The 23,557-nt window shown below is 37.2% G+C and overlaps 1 protein-coding gene and 1 long non-coding RNA gene across 7 annotated transcripts in view; one reads left to right on the top strand and one right to left on the bottom strand.

Annotated features, from left to right (window-relative positions):
- The window catches only part of ASXL1 (ASXL transcriptional regulator 1), a 71,517-nt gene extending 55,049 nt beyond the window's left edge, over positions 1-16,468 (bottom strand). Inside the window, exons 1-2 of one of the 6 annotated variants that reach the window (XM_072631597.1) lie at positions 15,817-16,468; positions 10,811-10,893 (exon numbers count right to left, since the gene is read on the bottom strand). In XM_072631597.1, the coding sequence (XP_072487698.1) occupies positions 10,811-10,893; positions 15,817-15,873 (140 nt within the window). In that variant the 5' untranslated portion in view covers positions 15,874-16,468. Of the gene's footprint in view, positions 1-10,810; positions 10,894-11,866; positions 11,999-15,195; positions 15,625-15,816 lie in introns of those variants that run through there. The other 5 variants (XM_072631599.1, XM_072631598.1, XM_072631596.1 and 2 more) reach the window with 5 other exon arrangements.
- The window catches only part of LOC140518982 (uncharacterized), a 32,020-nt gene continuing 24,627 nt past the window's right edge, over positions 16,165-23,557 (top strand). Inside the window, exon 1 of the long non-coding RNA XR_011972064.1 lies at positions 16,165-16,302. This is a non-coding gene — a long non-coding RNA (uncharacterized lncRNA). The remainder of the gene's footprint in view (positions 16,303-23,557) is intronic.

The raw sequence follows: 23,557 nt of genomic DNA on the forward strand, positions 1-23,557 counted from the left end.
AACCTCCCTAGGTCTAAATTTCCTCATCTGTCAAGTAAGGACACTGGAATGGATGGTATGAGATCCCTTCCAGTTCTTTTAATGTTCATTGGCTTCAGATAATAAAAATCCGGTATCACAAAAGTCATAATGATTTCAAGTTCAATCAAAAACTTGATTGAAAGTAATTCTAAAAACCAACTCCACAAATTTATTTTTTCCTTCTTTTTTAATTTTTTCATTCATTTTGACCTTAAATACAAAAAGACACACAAAAACCATTTCCACGTACACAATACATCATAAAAAGAGGATTCAATTTAAAAACATGGATTTTCATTTTACATGGTTTACTTTTTTGCTCTACAAATTAAAAATCCACAAATTTTGTTAAAATGAGCTACCGAAAGCATCAACTTGCATTGAAAAAGTTTGTTTTTCCCAAAAATATTTCTTAAATAATCTGATTTAAAGGTGAAGATAACAGAACAAGAATGGAATCATATGTTTACAACAAAATCCAAAAAAATATAAACAGAAAAAAGAATTTAAAAAGACACAGAAGATCAAACACCATTTTTCTTATAATTCTGTTAAAATTAACTTAAAAAAAAAAAAAACCAAGCTTTAAAAATGACCTTTCAGTTCTGTGCATGATCTTTTAAATTTTTGTCTGTACCCGTTTTCTACTTTTTTGTTGTTGATGATCACCAAGTTAAGAATAAGATTTTTTTAAATTAGAATTAAAAACTCACATGACATATTAAGCTGTATCTTTTAAAATTATCATTCTTTCACCTCAAATTGGGCAAAAGACTCATTTATAAGGGCAGTCAAGATAGCAGAGTCAACATTTTTATCCAGTTCACACAGCATATGTCCTCCACAACAACCTAGAAAACATATCAGACTGAATTATGAACAAGAAAGCCAAGAAAAAGTCACCATGTATCACATTTTCCCACCCAGAGCAGCTTGAGAAGATAAAACAGAAAAGTCTTCAGACACTAGAATGGAGACTGTTCAGGAGCACAGCTATGCCAAAGCAACAAGGAGAATTCTAGCACACAAGGACAGAAAGGGGGTTGAGATTGAACACCAGAGCAGGAAGCACCAGAGAGAGAGATCCCAGAGAACCCATGAACCATGCTGGGAGTAGGAATAGGTGCCAACTGGTAGCTTTATCACTTATTACCCAGTTCCAGGTCACCATTCTAGGGCAGAGAGAAGCAGTCGCAAGCAAGAAGGGCCTGAGCTATATACAGAGTAAATAACAAGATCCAAAAATTTAGCTGTGTGGCTCGGAGCCTAAGAGCCAAGTAAGGGATCTGGCTCTGACCTTTACCCCTGCATGTAAGACTTCAGTGGAATAGTCAGGCTAGAAGATCAAAACCAAAGAGGACCCACCAGCTCAGCCTCCCTGAACTTGTATAACCTCCCAATGGGCTAACAGTGATTGAGTCCTGCTACAGTCTACTGAAACTCATCTAGGCAAAAGCCCATAAATCCAAACCTAGGTCAGGAACTTATAGAGCAAAGAATAGGAAGGCAATGTACAGACCTCTCCCTGGATCATACCACTGCCTGAACTATGAAAATAGCAGGACAGAAAAAACAAATGCTCAGTCCAGACATCATTCCCAGAAGTGGAGATAGAAACCAACACTAAAATGAGTTCAAATTCAAGAAGTATGCTGGAAGAATAAGCAAACAAATGAAAAAGAACATAACTATAAACCTCCCTAATGGTAACAGGGAAGTTCAAAACAAATACAGAAGACAATGACTTGAAAACATCTACAAGCAAAGCCTTAAAGAAAAATGCAAATTAGACACAATTCCAACGAGAATTCTTCTTGTTGTTCCGTTGTTCAGTTGTGTCCAACTCTTTGTGAACCCGATAGCACACCAAGTCCTTCTATCTTCTACTATCCCTCAAGGTCTGTACAAGTTCATGTTTGTTATTTTCATGACACTATCTATGCATCTCATCCTCTGCCATCCCTCTTTGCTTTTGCTTTTAGTCTTTCCCAAGATCAGAGTCTTCTCCAACGAGTTCATTATGTGGCCAAAATACATAAGCTTCAGCTTCAGTATTTGACCTTTCAATTAATAGTCTGAATTAATTTCTCTAAGCATTGACTGATTTGACCTCCTTACTGTCCAAGGAACTCTCAAAAGTCTTCTCCAGAACCATAATTCAAAAATGTCAATTCTGCAATACTCAGTTTTCCTTATAGGCCAATACTTCAGCCACATGTGGCTATTGGAAAAACCAGATTTGACTCTACAAACCTTTAAAGGAAATGTGATGCCTCTGCTTTTCAGTATGCTGTTCAGATGTGCCATACCTTTCCTTCCAAGAAGCAAATGTCTTTTAATTTCATGGATACAGTTGCAGTCATCTTTAAGCTCAAGAACATAAAATCTCACACTCCTTCCACTTCTCCCTCTATCTGACAGGAAATGATAGGACTAGTTGTCAAGAGCTTAGGTGTTTTTTATGTTAAGTTTCAAGATAGCTATTACCCTCATCAAAAAACTTAATTCCTCTTCACTTTCTATCATCAATCGCATTACTTACATATCTGAAATTGTTGATATTTCTCCCACCAACCTTAATTCTAGTTTTTGATTCATTCAGTCTAGCATTTTGTATGATGTACTCTGCATGTAGGTTAAATAAACATGGTGACTATATACAGTCTTCTTATATTCCTTTAAATCATATTCCTATTAAACCAATCAGCTGCTGCATGTTCAGTTGTAACTGTTGCTTCTTGGTCCATATACAAGCTCCTCAGGAGACAAGAAAGATGATCAATTATTCCCATCTCTTTAAGGACTTGCCACATTTTGTTGTGATCCACAGAAAGGCTTGAGTATAGTCAATGAAGTAGATGTTTTTCCAGAACTCCCCTGCTTTCTCCATAATCCAGCAAATGTTGACAATTTGGTCTCTAGTTCTTAGAATTCTTAGAAGAGCTAAATAAAGTCATAAAAAAGGCAAAAAAAAAAATTCAAAAGCCAAATAAGAGCAACAGAGGAAGAAAATAGGAAAAGAAATAAGAGCTATGCAAAAAAGCAATGAAGAGGTAACATCACTGAAAAAAATAACGCCTTAAAAATTTGAATTGCTCAAATGGAAGCCAATAATTCTATCAGCCATCAACAATAAAGTTAAAGGACTGAAAAAATTGAAAGAAAATGTGAAATATCTCACAGAAAAACCAACTGATCTATAAAATATATCAAGGAGAGATAATTTAAGAAATCACTGAACTACCTAAAAGCCAGGATTAAAAAAAGGGCTTAGATATTATGCTTCAAGAAATTAAGAAGGAAAATTGACCACGTTATCTTAGAACCCAAGGGTAGAGTAGAGATTTTAAAAAGTCACCAGTCACCTCCTGAAAGAAATCCCCAAATGAAACTCTCAGAATACTACAGTCAAAACCCAGAGCTCTTAAGGAAAAAAACAACAAGAAAGTGCAAGGAGGCATAAAGAAAAATTCAAGTACTGAGGAGCCAAATTCAGGGTTACACAAGATTTAGCAGCCACCACTAAAAAAGAACAGAAGACCTGGAATATGGTATTCTGGAAGGCAGAGAGTGTAGTATTACCACCAAGTATATAACCTGTACAGCAAAACTGAGTATAAACCTACAAAGCAAAATGATGTACTGAAAATTTTTTATCACTAGGCTCTTACAGAGTCCAATTAGTCAGGTGAGATTCTGTTATGTTTGAATGATCTCAAAAAAAGAATGGAAGAGTGAGAAAGAGGAAAGTACTGGGACAGGATGGAAGGAAGATGAAGAACAGGGAAAACAACCTCACATAAATGGGGTGCACAAGGAAGACTTTATATAATGAATGGATGAAGAGAACAGGCAACATTTGAATTGTTGCAAGGAGGAAAGAAGAGGCATACAGACAAATTTAGGTAATGATATCCATCTTACCCATCAGGGAAGTAGGAGGGAAAGGGATTAAAGGAGTGGGGGAAGGGGAGAGGAGGGAGAAGACAACAAAAGAGAGAGTAAATTAAGGCAGGCAGGGGTCATAAGCAAAACAGACTCTTGAGGAAGAGACAAAGAGATTTAAAAAGGACAGAGAAGAATAAATATAAGAGAATAGGAAAGAGGGAAATACACAGTTAGCAATCATAACTGTAAATGTGAATAGGGTGAGTTCACCAATAAAACAAAAGAGGAGAGCAGAATGGATTGGAAACCAGAGTCTAACAAAATGTTGTTTATAAGGAAAATACCTGAAATAGAAATATACAAAGAGGTAAAATAAGGCAGTGGTATAGAATTTAGTATATACTTCAAATGAAGTAAAAAATAAAATGGCAGGGGTAGCAATCACAATCTCAGAAAATGCAAAATCAAAAATAGATCTAATTAAAAGAGGTAAACAAGGAAACTACACTTTGCTAAAAGGTATAACAGACAATGAATTAGATCAACACTGAACATATGCAGCAAATGGCATAGCTTCCAAATTCTTAAAAAAAAAAACAAAAACATCTAAATGCCTTAAAGAAAGAAAAAGACAGTAAAACTATATTCAATCATAAGCATTTCCTAAGTACTTACTATGTGCCAAGTATTATGCTAAGGATTAAAAAAAAAGAAAGGAAAAAACAGTCCCTAATCTCAAAGAGGGAGGGAAAGAAGTTTTATGGAGAAAAAATGAGTTGTGTGTAGACATACTGAGTTTAAGATGTCTACTGGACACACTGTTTGAGATACTTTAAAGACAACTGGAAATACAAGACTGGAGATGCAATATTAGTGGGGGACTTTGATTTACCCCTCTCAGATCTAAATAAATCAAACCAAGAAAGAAATTAAGGTGAGAAATAGAATTTTAGAAGAGTTCGATATGACAGACCTCTGGAGAATAATAAGTAAGAACAGAAAGGAATATACCTACTCAGTTATGCATGGTATCTTCATAAAAAAGTGACCAATTATTGGGGCATAAAAACCTCACAAACAAATGCAAAAAAAAGTGAAACTCATCTTTTTCTGACAATAATGAAATAAAAATTACATTCAATAAAGGGACTTTGAGGGATAGAAAAAAATTAATTGGAAAACTAAATAATTTAATCCTAAAGAATGAATGGGTCAAAGAACAGATCATAGGAATAATCAATAATTTCATTAAAGACAATGACAGCAATGAGACAACATGCCAAAATTTGTGAGATGTAGCCAATGAAATAATTAGCAGAAAATTTAACTCTAAATGTTCACGTGAATAAAAGAGAAAGAGCAGATCAAGAAATTAGAAATGAACTAGAAAAACAAATTAAAACTTTCAATTAAACAACAAAATAGAAATCCTGAAAATCAAAGGAGATGAACAAAATTGAAAGTAAAAAAAAACCCACTGAACTAAAAGCTGGTTTTTTTGAAGAAGAAAAAAATAAAGCAAAAAATCCCAATAAAATGAATAAACCACTAGCTAAACTGATCAAGAAAAAGAAGAAAACCAAATTACCAGTATCAAAAATGAAAAAAATGAATTCACAACCAACAAAGAGGAAATAAAAGCAATTATTAGGAGCTATTTCATCCAACTATATGCCAATAAACTGACAATCAAAATGAAATGGTTATTAAGGAAAATATGAATTTTTCAGAGTAACAGAATAGGAAACAGAATACTTCAATAATCTTATCTTAGAAAAGAAATTAAGCAAGCCATAAATGAGCTCCTAAGAAAAAAACTCCAAAACCAGATATATTTACAAGTTCTACCAAATATTTAAACAATTAGCTCCAATATTAATTAAATTGAAAAAATTGGTAAAGAAGTCCTCTCAAATTTCTTCTCTGACACAAATACAGTCTTGATAACTAAACCAGGGAGAGTGAAAACAGAGAAAGAAAACTACAGACCAATTTCCCTAATCAGTACTAATGCAAAATATTTAAATAAAATACTAGCAAGGATACTACACCAATATATCACAAAATTGTACACTATGACCAGGATGAATTTATAAAAGGAATGCAAGATTGGTCTAATATTAGGAAATTTATAAGCAACAAAAATAATGATTATTTCAATAAATACAGAAAAAGTTTTTGACAAAATACAACACCCACTTCTGTTTAAAACAGAAGCACAGGAATAAATGGAGCTTTCCTTAAAATGGTAAGCAGTATCTACCAAAAATCAAGGGATAAGCTAGAAGCTTTTCCAATAAAACAGGGGTGAAGCAAGGATGTCCATTATCACCATCACTATTCAATATTGTACTATAAATCTTCTCTATTGCAATAAGACCAAAAAAAATTTAAAAGGCACTGGACAGAATAAGCATAGGCAACGAGGAAACAAAACTATCACTCTTTGCAGATAACAACTACAAATTCAGAGACTCCTAGAGTCAAATAAAAAACTAACAGAAACAAATAACTTCAGCAAAGTTGCAGAATATAAAATAAAACCCACAAATCTTCAGCATTTCTGTATACCATCAACATTCTGAATTACCAATAAAATCTAGCAGGAAAAGACAGTAAGAGAAAATCCATTTAAAATAACCAGACAGTATAAAATACCTGGCAGTTTACCTGCCAAGATACACACAGAAAATATGTGAACACAATTACAAAACGCTTATCATGCAAATAAAAACAGATCTAAATAACTGGAGAAATATTAACTGCTCACAGGCAAAGCCAATGTAATAAAAATGGTAATACTACCTAAATTAATTTATTTATTCAGTACCATACCAATCAAACTACCAAAGAATTACTTTACAGAGCTAGAAAAATCCTAACAAAATTCATCTGGAAAAACAGAAGGTCAAGAATATCAAGAGAAAAAAAAACCAAGAAGGAAGGGCTTAGCAGTACCAGATCTCAAACTACACTACAAAGCTGTAAATGTCAAAAATTTGGTAGTGGGTAAAGAATAGAGAAGATGATTAGTGGATCAATTAGGTACACAACACAGAAGCAAATGAGCACAGTAATTTAGTATGTGATAAACCCAAAGAGCCCAACTACTAAAGGAAGAACTCATTATTTGGCAAAAATTGTAAAAACTGTAAAGTAAGCTGACACAAACCAAAATCTTACCCCATATACCAAAATAAGTTCAAAATGGACACACAACTGAGACATAAAAGATGATGTCTTAAGTAAATTAGTGGAATTGGAAACAAATTATCAGTCAGATCTAGTATAGAAAGGGAAAATGTTCATGACCAAATGACCAAACTAGAGAAGTTTACAAGAGGGAAAATAGGTAATTTTGATTACATAAAACAAGTTTTTACACAAACAAAAGCAATGCAACTAAAATTAGAAAAGAAGTGGGGAAAGGGGCAGAATCTTCAAAACAAGTTTCTGTGATAAAAGTCTCATTTCTAAAATACACTGAGAACCGAGTCAAATTTTCAAGAATAAGAGCCATGAATGATGAGTGGTTAAAGGATATAAACATGCAGTTTTCAGAGGAAGAAATCAAAGCTATCAATAACTATATGAAAAAATGTTCTAAATCACTATTAATTAGAGAAATACAAATTAAAACAACTCTGAGGTACCCCCTCACACCCACCAGAATGGTTAAGATGAAAATAAAAATTACTAATGCTAGTAGGGGTATGAGAACACAGGTTCTCCAATACATTGTTGGTGGGTGGAGCTGTGAAGTAGTCCAACCATTCTGGAAAGCAATTTGAAACTATAATCAAAAAGATTTTAATCCATACATAACCTTTTAATGCAGCAATACCATTACTAGGTCTACATTTCGAAGAGATCCAAGAAAGAAGAAGGCCCAAATATACAAAATTATTTACAGAATCTTTTTTTTGTGGTGGAAAGAATTAAAAACTGAAGGATATCTATGAATAGAGGAATGGTTGAACAAGTTATGCATATGAATAGAATAGAATACTACTATACTCTAAGAAACAATGGAGATGTTTTCAGAAAAATTTGGGAAGACATATGTTTTGATGCAAAGTGAAGAACCAGAACAATCTACACAGTATAAGCAATACTGTACGGATGATAAGCATTGAAACTCAGTAACTCTAATCAACAGTCAATGAATCACCACAATTCCAAAGGACTTAAAGATGAAACATATTCTCTACACTGAAAGAAACTATAGATTTGGGGGAGGAGGGCAACTAAAGCATATTTTCTTTTCTCCTAGCCTTTTTTTCCCCACATGGCTAAAGAGGAAATTTGTTTTGCATGACTATACTTATTTGTAATGGATTTGTCTGGGGGCAGGGCAGGATGAGTGGGGCAAAGAATTTGGAACAGAAAAAATAAAAAAGACTCTGTGCTTTGGCAAAGGAAAAAAAAGAGGGCATTTACCATGAGTAAAGTATGTTACTTTTCTCAAGACAATAATGAAATATTTTCTAATACATATAAAGTGTCTGAATTCCTCTCAATTATTTTTTCTCTGATTTTGTATTTTTTTTAATCTATATATACCTGGAAGCAATTAGGACAAGTAAATGTAGCTAGAATGTCAAAATGAAAGTAGTCAAATAAATTTAGCACACTGGTAATATTCAAATGTTAAACCACCAGCAGTTCAATATCTCTTGTCTCCACAGCAGGCCACAATGCAACAATGTTAACACTGTGGGAGAAATCTCTGTTCACTGAAAACAGACAACTGTCAAAAGCACTGACAGATGCATATATAAATCCAAGCATGCTATTCGTTTGCCACTTACCCTTGCCCTTGTAGTTTCCCATTGAAATATGATATAGTAGAAAAAGTCAAAGAGTCCTTTGAGTCAAGAAACTAAAACTCTAGTCCTGGACCTACTACCATACAATCTTTGGCAAATCAAGTCATTTCACTTCTCAGTTTCTTAATTTGCAAAATATGTGTGGAGATCACATGAACTATGTGATCTCTAAAGTCTCTTACAGCTCTAAAATTATATAATTTTAACATTCTATAATTTTAAATATTTCCCAACTCTTCCCTACCCTGGATAAACCTGGAACATAACCACTTAGCATCCTTCAGAACAAAAGGGCCTGACTTAATCAGCATGTTAAAATAAACTTTGATTCTTAAAATCTCTAAATGACTAAATCTATTACTTATTCTGCTTTGGTTATACTGGATGCTATGAATCTCTAGCCAAGTTAAATCCCTAAAAGAAACCTTGTTCAGAATCTGGAGTAATGAGTGGGTGTTCTAACAGCTCTGCTACAAGGGAGCATTGCATGCTGGCAAAGTCCCTCTCTGAACAATGTGACTCCTACACACTATACCTCTTGTCTATAAATTACAAAGTTGCTCACTAATCACAAACCATCATGACTGTTTCATAATTTCTACAAGAACAAGGAGCAGAAACAAGTTAACATTCTGAATTTCATCTCTCCCAAAGGTATTAATTTGCCTGCTATAGGCACAGTGGTTCAACGGGAATGTAGACAGCAGCATGATGAGAAACATCTCATAAAAATAAAAATAAAGCATAATTATGACACCAAACAGTAAATGGTAATCATTTAAATAAGATACAGTCAATGTACAGAACACTGGCTTAATGTTTCCACCTCTAGAAGGTCTGAATGTCTTCAATCAAGAGAGCTGGAAATGTAGCTAGAAACTTTTTCAACTTTAAAATATGTTCCAAGTTTTTGGTTCTAAGACTCATGAAGAGGTTATATTTCACTTAAAAAAAAAAGATGAGGAAGAAATATAGGAGAATTAAGGACAATCACTGATTTTTGATCTTCGCAATCTTTTTTTGCTTCTAATTCAGCTCTTTTAGAAAATACAAAAAGATAATAGGGTAAATGATCAAAAGCACCCCAAAATAGTTATCAAGAATTCATATCATGAACTGCTACTGGTAAAATGGTCTCATAAAAGAACAATGGATTTATAGACAGAAGACCTATGCTAGAGTCTCCGTTTTTCCACATATTAGCCCAGGACACATCATTTCATTTGAGTCTCAACTTCCTCATCTATAAAATGGAAATAACAGGTGCTTTGCCTATACCATTAAGGATAACCGTGAAGATAAAATACGAAAATCAAATGAAATACTACATATTATCTACATCTATCAGAACTATACAGCAGTTTTTAGATGTTAACTGTTATGACTAGAGTAGATAAAAAATGTCAAAGGGAATATGCACTGCAAAAAACTCTTCTTTGACCCTAATGAACTTTAGAAGTATAAAGAAAAAAACATTATAGAGTGCTACAGTACAGCCATACAACCTTTTTTTTGATGACTGAGGCAAACAAATTTATAAGAGAAGACTCACTCTGACTCCATATAAATACGCAAGTTCCAAACTGCAGCTGCTTGAAATTCAGGTTTAACACCAAAATAAAAAAACCCAAGTTACTGCCATCTCTTAATAGAAATGTGATATTTAAATTCCCTTTCCCAATTAAAAAAAAATATATTTTCACACTCCACCACCTAGACACATGAATACATACACATATGTATGTTATTCAGTCATTTTCGTTCATGTCCAACCCCATGATCCCTTTTGGGGATTTCTTAGCAAAGATAGTGGAGTAGTTTGTCATTCCCTTCTCCAGCTCACTTTACAGATAAGGAAACTGAGATAAACAGGACTAAATGACTCCCACAGGGTCACACAGCTAGTATTTGAGGCCAGATCTGAATTCAGTTCTTCCCGACTCCAGGCCCAAACTCTATATACTGCACCACTTAGCTGTCCATACGTATGTATACACTCCCATTTCAATCAAAACTCAAAAACCACAGAGAGAGACATGTTCCTTGTTTTAGGGCATAAAGTCAATACAAACCTCATTTCCTTTAGTCCCTCTGCTTCGATGACCTGCAGAATCTGTTTTGGGGTCATTGGAGCATCAGAATAGTTTTCTAATACCTAAAGAAATACAAAATATACACATTTCAGGGTACAATTTCCACTTATATCCACAAACCTATATTATGAGTTATGATTCAACTCTGAGAGCTGCTAATCACAACATATTTCCACATTCAAAATGAGGTTAGGTAAGACAAATTACAGGCAAAAAATGTATATCTAGTATTGGAAATAGCTGCAATTAGCTAAATTTCTGACTCTCAACCGTAAGTGAGAATGCAATCCTCTTTCTTAACATGCCTTTTATGCAACATTAAGGTCTTTGTAACCCTGGTTACTATTTAGTATAAAATGAAGATGTTAAGTGTGGCTAAACCATAAGATTACTTTCTGTTATACTACTTAAATTATAAGACAGAAAAATGTAGGGTTTTCTTTCCCCAGGAAGTTTGGTTAGGACCCACATTTTAAATAGTGCCTTTTGCCAGTGTGTTGTGAAATTCTGATTTTAGCTATCACAGTGCTTTTTTACAATTTGGCAATATGATGCTACAATTCAGTGTGAACAGTGCCAAAAAAAAAAAAAAAGATAAAACTAACTGAATGTCCCTTTTATGTCAGAATCATCTATAACTGAGTCACTTGATGAGCTACAGCTACTATCTAACTTTGAGAGGTTGAGTAATACTAGCAATATTGCTCTCCTAAAGGAAGAAAAAAGAAAAAGACAAATAGTTCCAACCCCTATAGTTTTTTGACCTTTTGAGGGTCAAGGATACAACCACAACACCCTATATTCATTCATTTGGCAAAAATCACAAATAGCATGCAAAACAGTTCCATTAGCAGCCATTAGCAGAGGATCAAGACTTTAACAATTGGGAGGGGAGGGGGAAAGAAGAGATAAAGAAAAGGAATCAAAGGCTGACTAAATTAGACATTAAAATATTACTGAAGTATTTCAAGGGTTTGTGATTTCATCAGTCTAGGTAGTGATTCTGCTGACAAAGACAAATCACAATCCACTTACAGTATAGAAGTTGGTCTTTAAAACCAACTGCACCCAACCCGATGATGAGCCTCTCCAATCTCTATTCCAATGCTTTATCATGGCATAGAAGTGATACTGAGTTCTCAAAGCCTAAACCATTAAAATCAAAAAAGGAGTCATATCCATTACATATGGTAAAAGTGTGGTACAGAAATATTAACTGAGCTGACCTAGGTTGAACAATTTGTAAACAGAGCTCAGACTTAAACCCAGGCCCATTTCCCCCTCACAATATAGAACTAGAGCTATCCATCTAATTAAGTGAAAATTTGATAAGCTGACTTTTTGAAAGATTTCTGAAAAATTTTACCTCTGATTATGTAAAATGTAAGCCTGGGAACCAGTCACTGGAAGGGAAAACTTGGAAAGGAAGCTATTTCAAAAGATACAGAGTATTCACTTTTATTAAAAATATATAAAAGATGCTGGCTTTAGCCTGAAGACAATTCTACAGTATTGTTTCTATTTCTACTTTCACCTTGCTTTTCTATGGTGTGCTCTTTATTTCAGTAATCAAGTATTCAAAATGTATCTCTTCTACATCAAGAAGTATAGTCTATATACAAATCATGAATCAAAGTGAAAGATAGCACATGTAATGAAGTTTCTCAAATGCTGGCAAAGACTCATTTAAATTCACTCAATTTGGAAAGCATTCGCCTTTCAAAATAAAAATAAAAAAGAAAGCACCAAAGCTAACAACTTCATGTATCCCTATCTCACTTCCTATCCACGTCAAATTTTAATTAGAAAAGGTACACAATATTTGAATGAAAAACTTTTACTTCTCAGCAACATAAGCATTAGCAACAACTGAGTTAATCAAGAATATCATTTCTCTCTTTTAGAGCTTACATACCCAAAGACCTGTGCTGGAATAGTCTTTCCTCCAAAAGCACACAATAACCTATGGGCAACACTAAATGAATCCCAGTTCCCATCTATTGCTTCAACCACCAAAAAAAAAAAATGTTTTCTCTTCAGGATTAGGGATAATGTGAGACAACTTAGATACAATATCTGATTTGATGACAAACATTTCAGTTTAAGACAGGCTGAAAGAGTGTTAGAACTTTGATCAAGAGAACTCTTCTTAGTATCTTCTTAGTTTATCTCCTTTCAAATCAAATTTGTCAGACTAGTCTTATCCCTCCTTCAGGACTATATGCTCATTTAATATAACATTAACCAAAAGAAAAAAGCTTCCTCAATGGTCAGCAGCTGCAATGTCCTTTAATATTTGTGTCTTTTACGTAAAGTAATTCTTCTGTCCATGTTTCTTCCCCCTCAAAAAATTGAAAAGGGATGGAAAATTTAAAAACACAAGACATATAAAAACCACTAAATTATACCCTACAACACATCTGTATATGTACACTTGAGGTTTCCAAAAGAGTCCATTTTTCTTGGATTTAAGATCAGACTGAAAGGAATATTTTACAAGAAAAACTACAGTAAAGGTCTACATGGTCTTTAAGTAGATAATCCTGCATGAGGTTTAGCCAATTACAAACCAGAAATAGAATGACAGTGATGTTAAAAGATCAGATCAAAGCAAATTTAAGTACCCAAAAAAACCTAACAATGTCAATCCTCAATTCCTAAAATCAATTGGGAAGCAAAGGGAACCAAAGAAAATCAACAATCAGGTTTTAAAATTTTGGTTAAAATACAATCAACACTATTTCAGGGAAGCTTCAATTAATAGTAAAATATAAAAGCAAACCAATCACACTAAGGTGGCTACAGTAACTGAAGTCCTAAACACCTGTAGCAATACATTACCATAACAAGAACTTCAGAAAAGTACTTCAGTTGAAAACCCTAAACTCTATCTGAAATACTACAAGGAGGGGGATTTTGGAAATGCTTACAGAAAATTCTAATACACACCCCCTTCTCAGTTCCAATCTTTTCCCAAGTGAAGAAATTTTAAAACATGGAGAAAGTCTGAATTATCCAGGAGGGCACAAACACCAATTTTTTATCTGAGAAAAATTTCAGAATGCCAGAATAAGTGTGGTCTCAAGAAAAAAAAGAAGACAGAATAGGGAATCAGGAGACCAGGGTTCTAGTCCTGTCTCTAACACTAACCTAGCTAAATGGCCTTGGGAAAAATCACTCAACTTCTGTAAGGCTCAGATTTCTCTTGCTTATAAAATGAATGGTGGGCAGACTAGACAATCTCTAAGGTCCTTCTACTTCTCACATTCAGGAATACTCAATCTCAAAACTCCAATGCCAAACCAAGATAAAACTAACAGCAATACGAAGCTACTAACAATTGCCAGTCCAGTTCTTGGCCAGCAAGTGCCCCCAGTGAATTGACCAGAAATTGCTAGAGAATATTTCTACCGATCAACTATTCAATTTCCTGTAAATCAATAATCAAGGAACCCAATGAAGTACCCAGGAAATTAAGGGAAAAAATGTCTCCTAAACCCCTACACAAAGTTCAGCTCCACCCACATGAATTACCTGCCTTTTAATACAAGACCTCTGAGGCATCAACCTCACTTAATAATAAAATGTAAGATTAAAAGGCAGAGATTCATTCATTTATCATTAAAAGTAAATTATACCTCTTTACAAAGCATTCTACAGTGTGGAAATAGACAAGTGTGACATGTGAATTTTGATTCTGAAACAGTTCTGTGATAAAGAGATTTCTCTAGGAGTAACCACCTGTTACCTAGTACAATTTTACAAGTTTTTCACCATGTATTTCATTAGGCCTTGCTCTGAAGACCTTAAATGTGCAGTTATTTCACTTAAGAAAAAAACTACAACATTCAATAGAAAACTTGGGATTCTGAAATAAAACTTTCTACTTTGCTAAATCTTAAAGGATTTCTTGACGGAAATACTTCTTTGGTCAAGCCACTTGAGTTCAAGAATAAAGATATTCCCAAGTGGACATATATATGGAATAAAACTGGCCACCAAACTTTCCCAAGTGTCTACCTCTGTTCTACATTTTTTTTACCCAAATATCTTTTGGTTTCACTACACTATTTCAATTCAAATGGACAAACTTATGTATGTTAAATATCATTTGAAGAGTATTGAGCTAGCTATTGAAGAATACGCAGAATTACAGTACTTTTACACTAACAATGAAGAAAGCATTTACACAAATAACCACAAAACAAAATGGAACATAACTGCATGGAAAAGGCACAAAGTGCAGACAATTGAGGAGGGAGAGATTACATTCAGTGGGACGAAGGCTGCAGGAGGGGCTCGGGTGGGAATCAAGGGAAGCTTCAAGGAGGGAGTCTCAGAACTAAAATTTGGCCATCACCCACCCGGTTAAGCTGGGGACGACTTTCTTCTTAACCAGCTGAGTCCCATCTGCCTTCTCAGAACTAAGCTCTTTTCCACAACCGAGCTGGTCTTTTCCCGGGAATGGAGACTATGCTCCCCTAACCACCACCCTCCCCCAAAGAGAGACGGGAGGTGGTAGGGAAACCTTGAAAACCTAACTGTTAATTCCAACACCGCCAAAGATGAAAAGGGGAGAGGAAGGAAATCTTGTTCACTCACGCTAAGAAATTTTGGGAAGGGGACTGAGGGTGGGTACGCTTAAATAATCTCCCACCACCTTCCCGCTCACCCCCACTCTAGTCTAATACTAAGAGGAGGGGTCCGCTCACGACGGTGGGGGAAGGGGAGAGAAGTTCCCGTCAGCGAAAGAGGCCACCCCCCATCCCCCCGCGCCGAGCAAAAACCAGAAGGGGGAGGGGTGGGGCGCGTTCCGTTATGGAGGGGGAGGGGCAGCCCCGCCCCTCCCCCTCCTCCTTCGCTTCCTCGCCATGGGAGCGCCCCCCCCACCCCGGCCCTCAGAAGTCTGGGGGAGGGAGGAAAGCAAAATCAGCACCCCCTCACCCCGAGACCCGTTGGGAGCCCCTTCCCTTCCCCCTCCTTACCAAACGGGCGGCCTCAGCCCACGTGCGCTCCTTCTTCCTCTTCTGTTTGTCCTTCATCCTCCTCCTCCTCCTCCTCCTCTTCCTTGGCGGGGGCGGCGGCACGCGGGGCCTCCTCGCCGACCGGGTGGGCACGGGGCACGAGGGGCCGGGCGGCGTCGGGGCTGAGGCCGGTGGCTGGGGGCGCGTGGCGGCGGCGCAAGGCCCGAGCCTAGGGCAGGGGACGTGAGAGGATGAAGGAAGAGTTCGGGTGGAGGTAGTGGCGGCAGAGGAGGAGGAGGCGGCCGTTTCACGCGCCCCGGATGCGCCCGTTACCACAGCGGCGGCAGTGGCCCCGCGATCACTAAGGAATGCGGCGGCCCCACATAACAACGGGGTCAGAGGTCACGGCTTTGGCGTCCGCCCCGCCCCGGCGCCGCCGCCGCCGCCGCGCACCGCTTTCCCCAGCTAAGGCCTTGGGCCTCCTCGCGGAACCGCAGCCGTTGTGGGGTAAGTGAGGGAAAGTGAGAGAGGAATGGGAAAACGGCTTTCCCGTCGGCCTGGTGGGTGGGTGAGTGTGCGTGCGAGAGCGCGCGAGCGTGTGTATGTGTGTGTATGTATGCGTGTGTGTCTATGTGTCTGTTATGTATATGTGTGTCTCTGCAAGGAATTGGGGGGCTGGCTGGGGGTGGGTGGGTTTTTTTTGAACAAAAACAAATCTCAAGAGCCGCTGGGAGTTGTAGTCCTCGGCCGCTTATCGGGCATTCTCGCTCCGGAAGGGCATACGGACCTTAAGTGGCCTGGACTACATTCCCCAGTAATCCTGATGACTCAGACTCTCCGCCCCAATCTAACCCCGGTAGTAAAGGATGGGGCTGGGGGCGGGGGTAGGTAAACCTGGGGAAGAAGCTGAGTGGAGTCTCGCGAGGTTAGGGAGCTAGATTCTGGGGCGGGTTAGTCTGAGGGATGCTGGGAGGGTTATTCTGGGAAGGGGCGCCGAAGTGCCCTCTCCTTCGGTGCGCCATCTCTCCCGCCTCCCCCCCCCCCCCACCCCCCCAGCTCACCACTGCGGGGCCTTCCACAACTCTCACCTGAATGGAGAGCCTGCCAGGCCCCCAGCAAGGAGAGGGGCTGTAGGAGCTGGGATAAGAACACAGCTTTTCTGGTGCCAGGCCCCCTACACAATCACATTCCCAGGACGTCGGAAAGTGGACTGGAAAACTTATTTTCATTTTGCCAGATGTTATTAGGCATCATTTATGGGCAGATAATTGTGAAGGGCACTGAGAATGCCCTGTCCTCTCCCAAAGCCTCAGTTTCGATATCTGTAGAGTGAAAGATTGGATACATCTCTCTAAGGCCTCAGCTTTGATAATCAATTTCTAAGGACCCTTTTAGCTCTGGCCTTCAATGAGTCTTTGAATTTATGTATAAACACATACAGCTTTTGGGGGCCTGGCCTATGTTCAGTGCCCACTTCCAGCAGTAGTAGTACCAGGCTCCTAGTGGGGCCAGGGTACAGCCCTCCTACAATCTTTCAGATGGAGTTGTTACCTCTGAACCCAAAGGGCTCTCTTCCCTAAATGACTCACAGTTGCACAATAATGGAAAAAATGATCAAATTCTCATACAAATGCAGTAATTATCGTGTGACAGGCAACCGTCATGGAGCTGGCCCTGAAGATACTTTTGACTCAATCCTGGGCCAACTCTTTAAAACACACACGCACACACACGTGCACACACACACACACACACACACACACACACACACACTTAACAGTTGCATTTAAAATGACTGTACTGAGTGAGAAACCACATAGTCCTGTTCTTTGGTATTAGCAAGATGGGAGTCTTTGCCTAGAGGAAACCAGCCCCATACACTGAAGTTACAGTATTCTTCAGCTTCTTACAGCTCAGCTACTTGGGGTGTAAACAGAAGATTTGAGTTTCCAGTAAACAAAATCCCTCAACTGAATTGGAAAGTTCTACATGTAATAAAATGGGAAATTCAACATGTAATACAATGTATTTCTTTGTATCCTTCACACTCCCCAAGAACAGGAGAAATGCTGACTGAGTTAGTTGCTACAATGTAAAATAAAGTTTTAGAATATGTTGCTGATAATAAACTGAGACTAATCATTTGGATTCTGTTTCAATTTCTTAATCTTTAAAATGGTTAAGTAGCAGCTACCCCCCCCCCCACTCATGGGAATTATTCATTTCATTTCTTTGAAACACATTTTAGGTATACTGAGTAAATTGTACTTAAAATATAAAGTATTGATTAGAGGATAGTGGAACAAATTGTGATATGTAAGTATAATGGAATCTTACTGTACCAAAAGAAACAATATGACGAATTCAGAGAAACATATGGGCCAAGTAAACAGAACCAAGAAAATTATACATATATGTATGTATATATGTATATGTGTGTATATATATACATAGGTAAAATGACAATAACAAAGAACAGAGAAACCCAAATTGGATGCTACATAATTATAGTGACCAACCTTAGCCCTGAGAACGGAGGGAAAAATGCACTTCCCTCCCTTCTTTGCATAGCTAGAGATTCCTGTGTGTGAAACATTCCATGTATTGTCAAATTCTTTGATGTCTTGGCTGTCTATGAACTGCTGTTTTTCTTTTTTTTTTTTTATTCTTTGTTCTGAGGGATAGCTAGATGGATAGGAGATAGATATGTTAGTCAATAAAGATGATATAAAAATAAAAGATATAAAAGACTAAAAATATAAAATAAAAACATAAGGTATATCCATTCATTTGGTGAGATTCTTTAGCAAAAGGTTGAACACCAAGTGATGAATTTTTGCCAGTAGTAATTCATGAATCTCACTGCTGTGTCATGTAAGGGAATGTGATCCTCATCAAAGGAGCTGAAAGACCTTCCAATCAGAGCTAAAAGAGAACTTAGAGGTTGTATAGAAAGGTCAAGTAACTTGCCCATATTTACACAGGAAGTAAGTGTCATCAAGTTTCGTTGTCTGTAATCCAGTGCCAGTATCACAGATCTTTTAAGTTTAGAAGCATTTGTTCCTCTGTCTAGCTCTATCTGCAAAGCCCTTGGCCTTAGCATAGATTATTTTGTTTAAAGAATGAATGGGCGGCATCTTTTACTGAGATAAGACTAGGGGCATAAAAGTCTATGCCATTACAGAATACAGTATAGGGGATACATCAATGAATAAACAAAGATCGTGGAGCTTAGAATGTAGTATAGGGTAGAACTTTTTTTGAAGTAGTTTACTTCACTCGTTCAAGGATCAATGATCCTGTCATTGTCAGTACTCCTTCTACTCATGAAGATTACCACTGTTACAGTAGATATAGACGACCATCATACCCTTTCAGTTTCTGTGACCTAAAAATTCATCATCCATAGTGATGAGCCTCTTCCAACTTAGGCCAGGAAGACCTCAGATGTCTGACAATTTAGATTCAAAGTCTTTACAGTTTTGTGCAACCTGCCAGAGTTTGTATTTCATACATAGACTTCAAGAGCTCTAGTCACAACCACACCATGATTAAACACCAGAGGAATGAAGAATTATGGTTAAACACATACACAGATAAATATAACAAAATGAATCATATGAATGTGGAATTACAAGTTCAGTTGTACAAACATCTTGCAATAATTTGAAAGAATTTGATTTAAACTACAATTGCTCTGATGTAGGCCTTTTTCATCTCATGCCAAGACTGATTTTGTCAGGTCTCTCTGCCTGAAACTTCTTCCTACTACAGTACAACATTGCTGTTACTGTGTGCAATGTTGTCCTGGCTCTACTCACTCTGCATAAGTTCATGTAAGTCTTCACAGGTTTTTCTGAAGTCAGTCCCCTTGTCATTTCTTATAGCATAATAGTATTCAATCACAATGATATACCACAACTTGTTTAGCCATTCCCCCCAATAAATGGGCATCCCCTCAATTTCTAATTCTTTGCCACCACAAAAAAAAAGAGCTGATAACCTAGATTAGATTTCTTCTTTTAAAACCGCCTTTGGCCATCTATTGGGAAATGGCTCTTGTTCTTATATATTTGAACTAGTTTCTTAATATACCTTATATGTCAAACCTTTTTTAGGGAACCTTCCGATAAAGATTTTTTTCCCCAGTTAACTATTTCCCTTGCAATTTTTAACTATATTTAATTTTGTTTGTACAAAAACTTTACAATTATAAGTAATTAAAATTGCCCATTTTATCTTCTGTGATCCTCTCTGTCTCTTGATTGGTTATGAACCCCTTCCCATCCAGAGGTTTACTCTTTCTTTCCTTGCTTTTCTAATCTGTTTATGTATTGGATTGCTTATATATTATATTTGCTTATATATAGATCATGTATCTATTTGGGACTGATTGTAAGATGTTAGTCTAATCTCAGTTTCTACCAGACTGCTTCCCAGTTTTCCCGTTAGTTCTTGTTGAACACTAAGTCCTTGACCCAGAAGTTGGGGTCTTTGGGTTTATTAAAAACTATGCTATGATTAATATGAAAATAATGTTTTATATGACTACATATATAAAACCTATATCAGATTGCTTGCCTTCCCAGTGAGGAGAGTGTGGAGAAAGGGAGCAAATTTTAAAAACCAATGTTAAAAATTGTTTTTACATGTAATTTGGGAAAATAATAAATATATATTTTTTAAAACCTGTTATTATGTTTGAATCTTTATGTTGTTGACAGAGTTTGTACCACTAATTGTCCTCTCGACTTTTTTAACAAATACCAAATAGTTTTGATGATACCTTGTACCCTTAGGCTGTCTTCCTTTCCACTTTTTTGTCATTATTCCTCTTGAAATCTTGACCTTGCATTCCTCCAGATAAATTCTGTCATTATTTTTTGTAGCTCCATAATCTAATCCCTGGGTAGTTTGATTGGGGGTGTGGTTTGATTGTGCCAGGTGGCACAGTAGCTAGAGTCAGGGGTCCTCAACCTTTTTTGTGTCACAGACTCCATTGACGTGCTAGCAAAACCTCCAGACCCCTACTCAGAATAATGTTTTTAAATGCATAGAATTAAAAAGGAAAACAATTATATTGAAATATAGTTATCATACTAACTTTTAAGTTCACAGATCTCAAGTTAAGAACCCTTGAAATTTCTTCCCTTCAAAATCCAGTACAAATTCCACTTTCTCCATGAAGTTTCCCCCTCCTTTGCTGTATTTAATATCATTAGTCATTTAGTTGTGTGACACAATGGACAGAGTGCTGGACCTGGAGCCAGAAAGGCTTTCACCCAAATCCAGCCACAGATACTTACTAGCTTTGTGTACCTGGGCAAGGCACTTAACTTCTATCTGCCTAAATTCTTGTCTGAAAAGTGGGGATAATAATACTACCTTTCTCCCAGGGTTGTTAGAATCAAATGAAGTAATTGCAAGGTACTTTGCAAATCTTAAAGTGCTGTGTAAATTGCTAGCTCTTTAGTATGGGCTACCTTGCATATAGTTATCTTTTTATGTCTATGTGCTAGTTTACCAATTAAAATATAAGCTCCTTCAGGGCAGGAATAATGTTTTATTCATCTTTCTAACTCCACCACCTAATGCTCATGGTAGATGCCCAATAAATGTTTATTGAAGATGATGTTGAAGAATCATTACATATACACTAATAAGAATTTATATTCATATAGCATTTTAATACATTATCTCAATGAATCCTTTTAAACACCCTGAGAATTAGGTGCTTATTAAGTATTATTGCTTCATTCTCTGTGGTAACAAAAAGCTGAAAACTAAGAGGATGCCCATAAACTATGGTATATAGATATAATGGAATATACTGGTTGTGATTAGGGAGTTTGAACACTCCTTGCACCCCATTGCCACTGCCACACTCTCCCTCTACTGCCATTATCCAGGAATCTTTTCTCAGTTGAAGTTCATTCAATCCATACTTATCACCCATTAAGGGCTCTAGTAACTGTTGTCTACAGATCTCCAGTACACTCTCCTTCCATCTTCAGTGAGTTCAGTGTCTGGCTCCTGGGCTATCTTTCCTCACTACTTTTTCTCTCATACAAGAAGATTTCAATATACATGTTGATACACCTTCATATACTACATGTAGCTAGGTGGTGCAGTAGAGAGAGCACAGGACCTGGAGTCAGGAAGACCTGAGTTCAAATCCAGCCTCTCAGACACTAGTAGCTGTGTGACCCTGGGCAAGTCACTTAGCCCTGTTTGCCTCAGTTTCCTCATCTGTAAAATGAGCTGGTGAAGGAAATGGCAAATCCAGTGTCTTTGCCAGGAAAACCTCAAATGTCACAGAGTCGGACACAACTGAACTACAGCAATATATACCATAACCTCACAATTCTTCAGTTTATTTATTTCACATGACCTGTTCCTCCACCTCACCCCAGCTATACACAGAGATGCTCATACCCTGAACCTTGCCATCACCCACAAGGTTTCCACACCCATGTTCAGGAACTCTGAAATTCCTTTATCTAATCATAATTGGTTGTCATTTCCACCTTTTCCTCTGCCTTGCAATTTCAAATCCTGTTTATCATTACCAAGACCTCAGATCCCTATTCCCCACAGTTCTTTCCCAAGCTATGCACAGGCTACACTCTCTTCCCATGGCAAACCAGTTCAACTGTACTATCCTCTTGATTCCCTTGCACCTTTATGCTACCAAAGATAGTGCTCTTGGCAAATCCCAACTTTGGATTACTCCCGTCATTCACTACCTTCATTCCTATTCATGTGCTGAATGAAGTAGGAGAAACATGAAACCTTGCTGACTGGGTCTACTATATGCTTATGTTACGTAATCTCAGCTGGATCTTCATTGAAAGGTAGTCTTTTCACACCTCCCTAACTGATTCACTATCTCACTTAACCACAGCAGCTTTTCCAAACCTTTGTATCCCTCCTCAAAGCTATAACTTCCCCACTCTTGCCCCCTCAACTGAGAACTTTGCCTCATATTTAACTGGAAAAAAAGGCCATTCACTGAAAACTCCCTCTTCTCCACTGTTCATTTCACAGTATTCAGATGCCTTCTACCACTATCTCCTCCTCCTTTACTTCTATTTCACATGAAGAGATGAGTTTTCTCCTTTTCGAGGCTAACCACTCTACATGTACTAGTGGTACCACTATACCCTGTCTTTACAGCAGACCACTATCTCTTATCATCTGAACTCTCATTGATCTTTAATCACTCCCACCCAACTATCTGCTTCCTTACTGCCTACAAACCTATTCTCTCTCTCATTCTCAAAAACTCTCACTTGATCCATCAATCCCTTCTAGCTATCATCTACTTCCTTTCTTCTCATTTATTGCTAAACTCTTTGAGGAACCCAACTACAATAGATACCTCCATTTCTTTTCCTCCCATGCTCTTAACTCTTCAGGCTAACTTCTGACCTCATCATTCAATCAAAACTGCTCTCTCCAAAAGTTACTAAAAATTTAATTGCCAAATATAATGGCCTTTTCCCAATCCTCATCCTTATTGACCTCTTGTGCAGCCTTTGATAGTGCTGATCACCCTCTTTTCCTTAATATGCTTCTTTTGAGATTTTAATGATGTTGCTCTTTCCTGGTTCTTCTCTTACCCGTCTGACCACTCATGCTGTATCTTCCTCCATATCTTACCTGCTAACCATTGGAGTTCCCCAAAGCTCTGTCCTGGGTCTTCTCTCTATATGCTATTCACTTGGTGGTCTCATCAGCTCCCATAGTTTTACTTATCATC

Source organism: Notamacropus eugenii, chromosome 1 (assembly GCF_028372415.1).
Source record: "Notamacropus eugenii isolate mMacEug1 chromosome 1, mMacEug1.pri_v2, whole genome shotgun sequence".
Classification (NCBI taxonomy): domain Eukaryota; kingdom Metazoa; phylum Chordata; class Mammalia; order Diprotodontia; family Macropodidae; genus Notamacropus; species Notamacropus eugenii.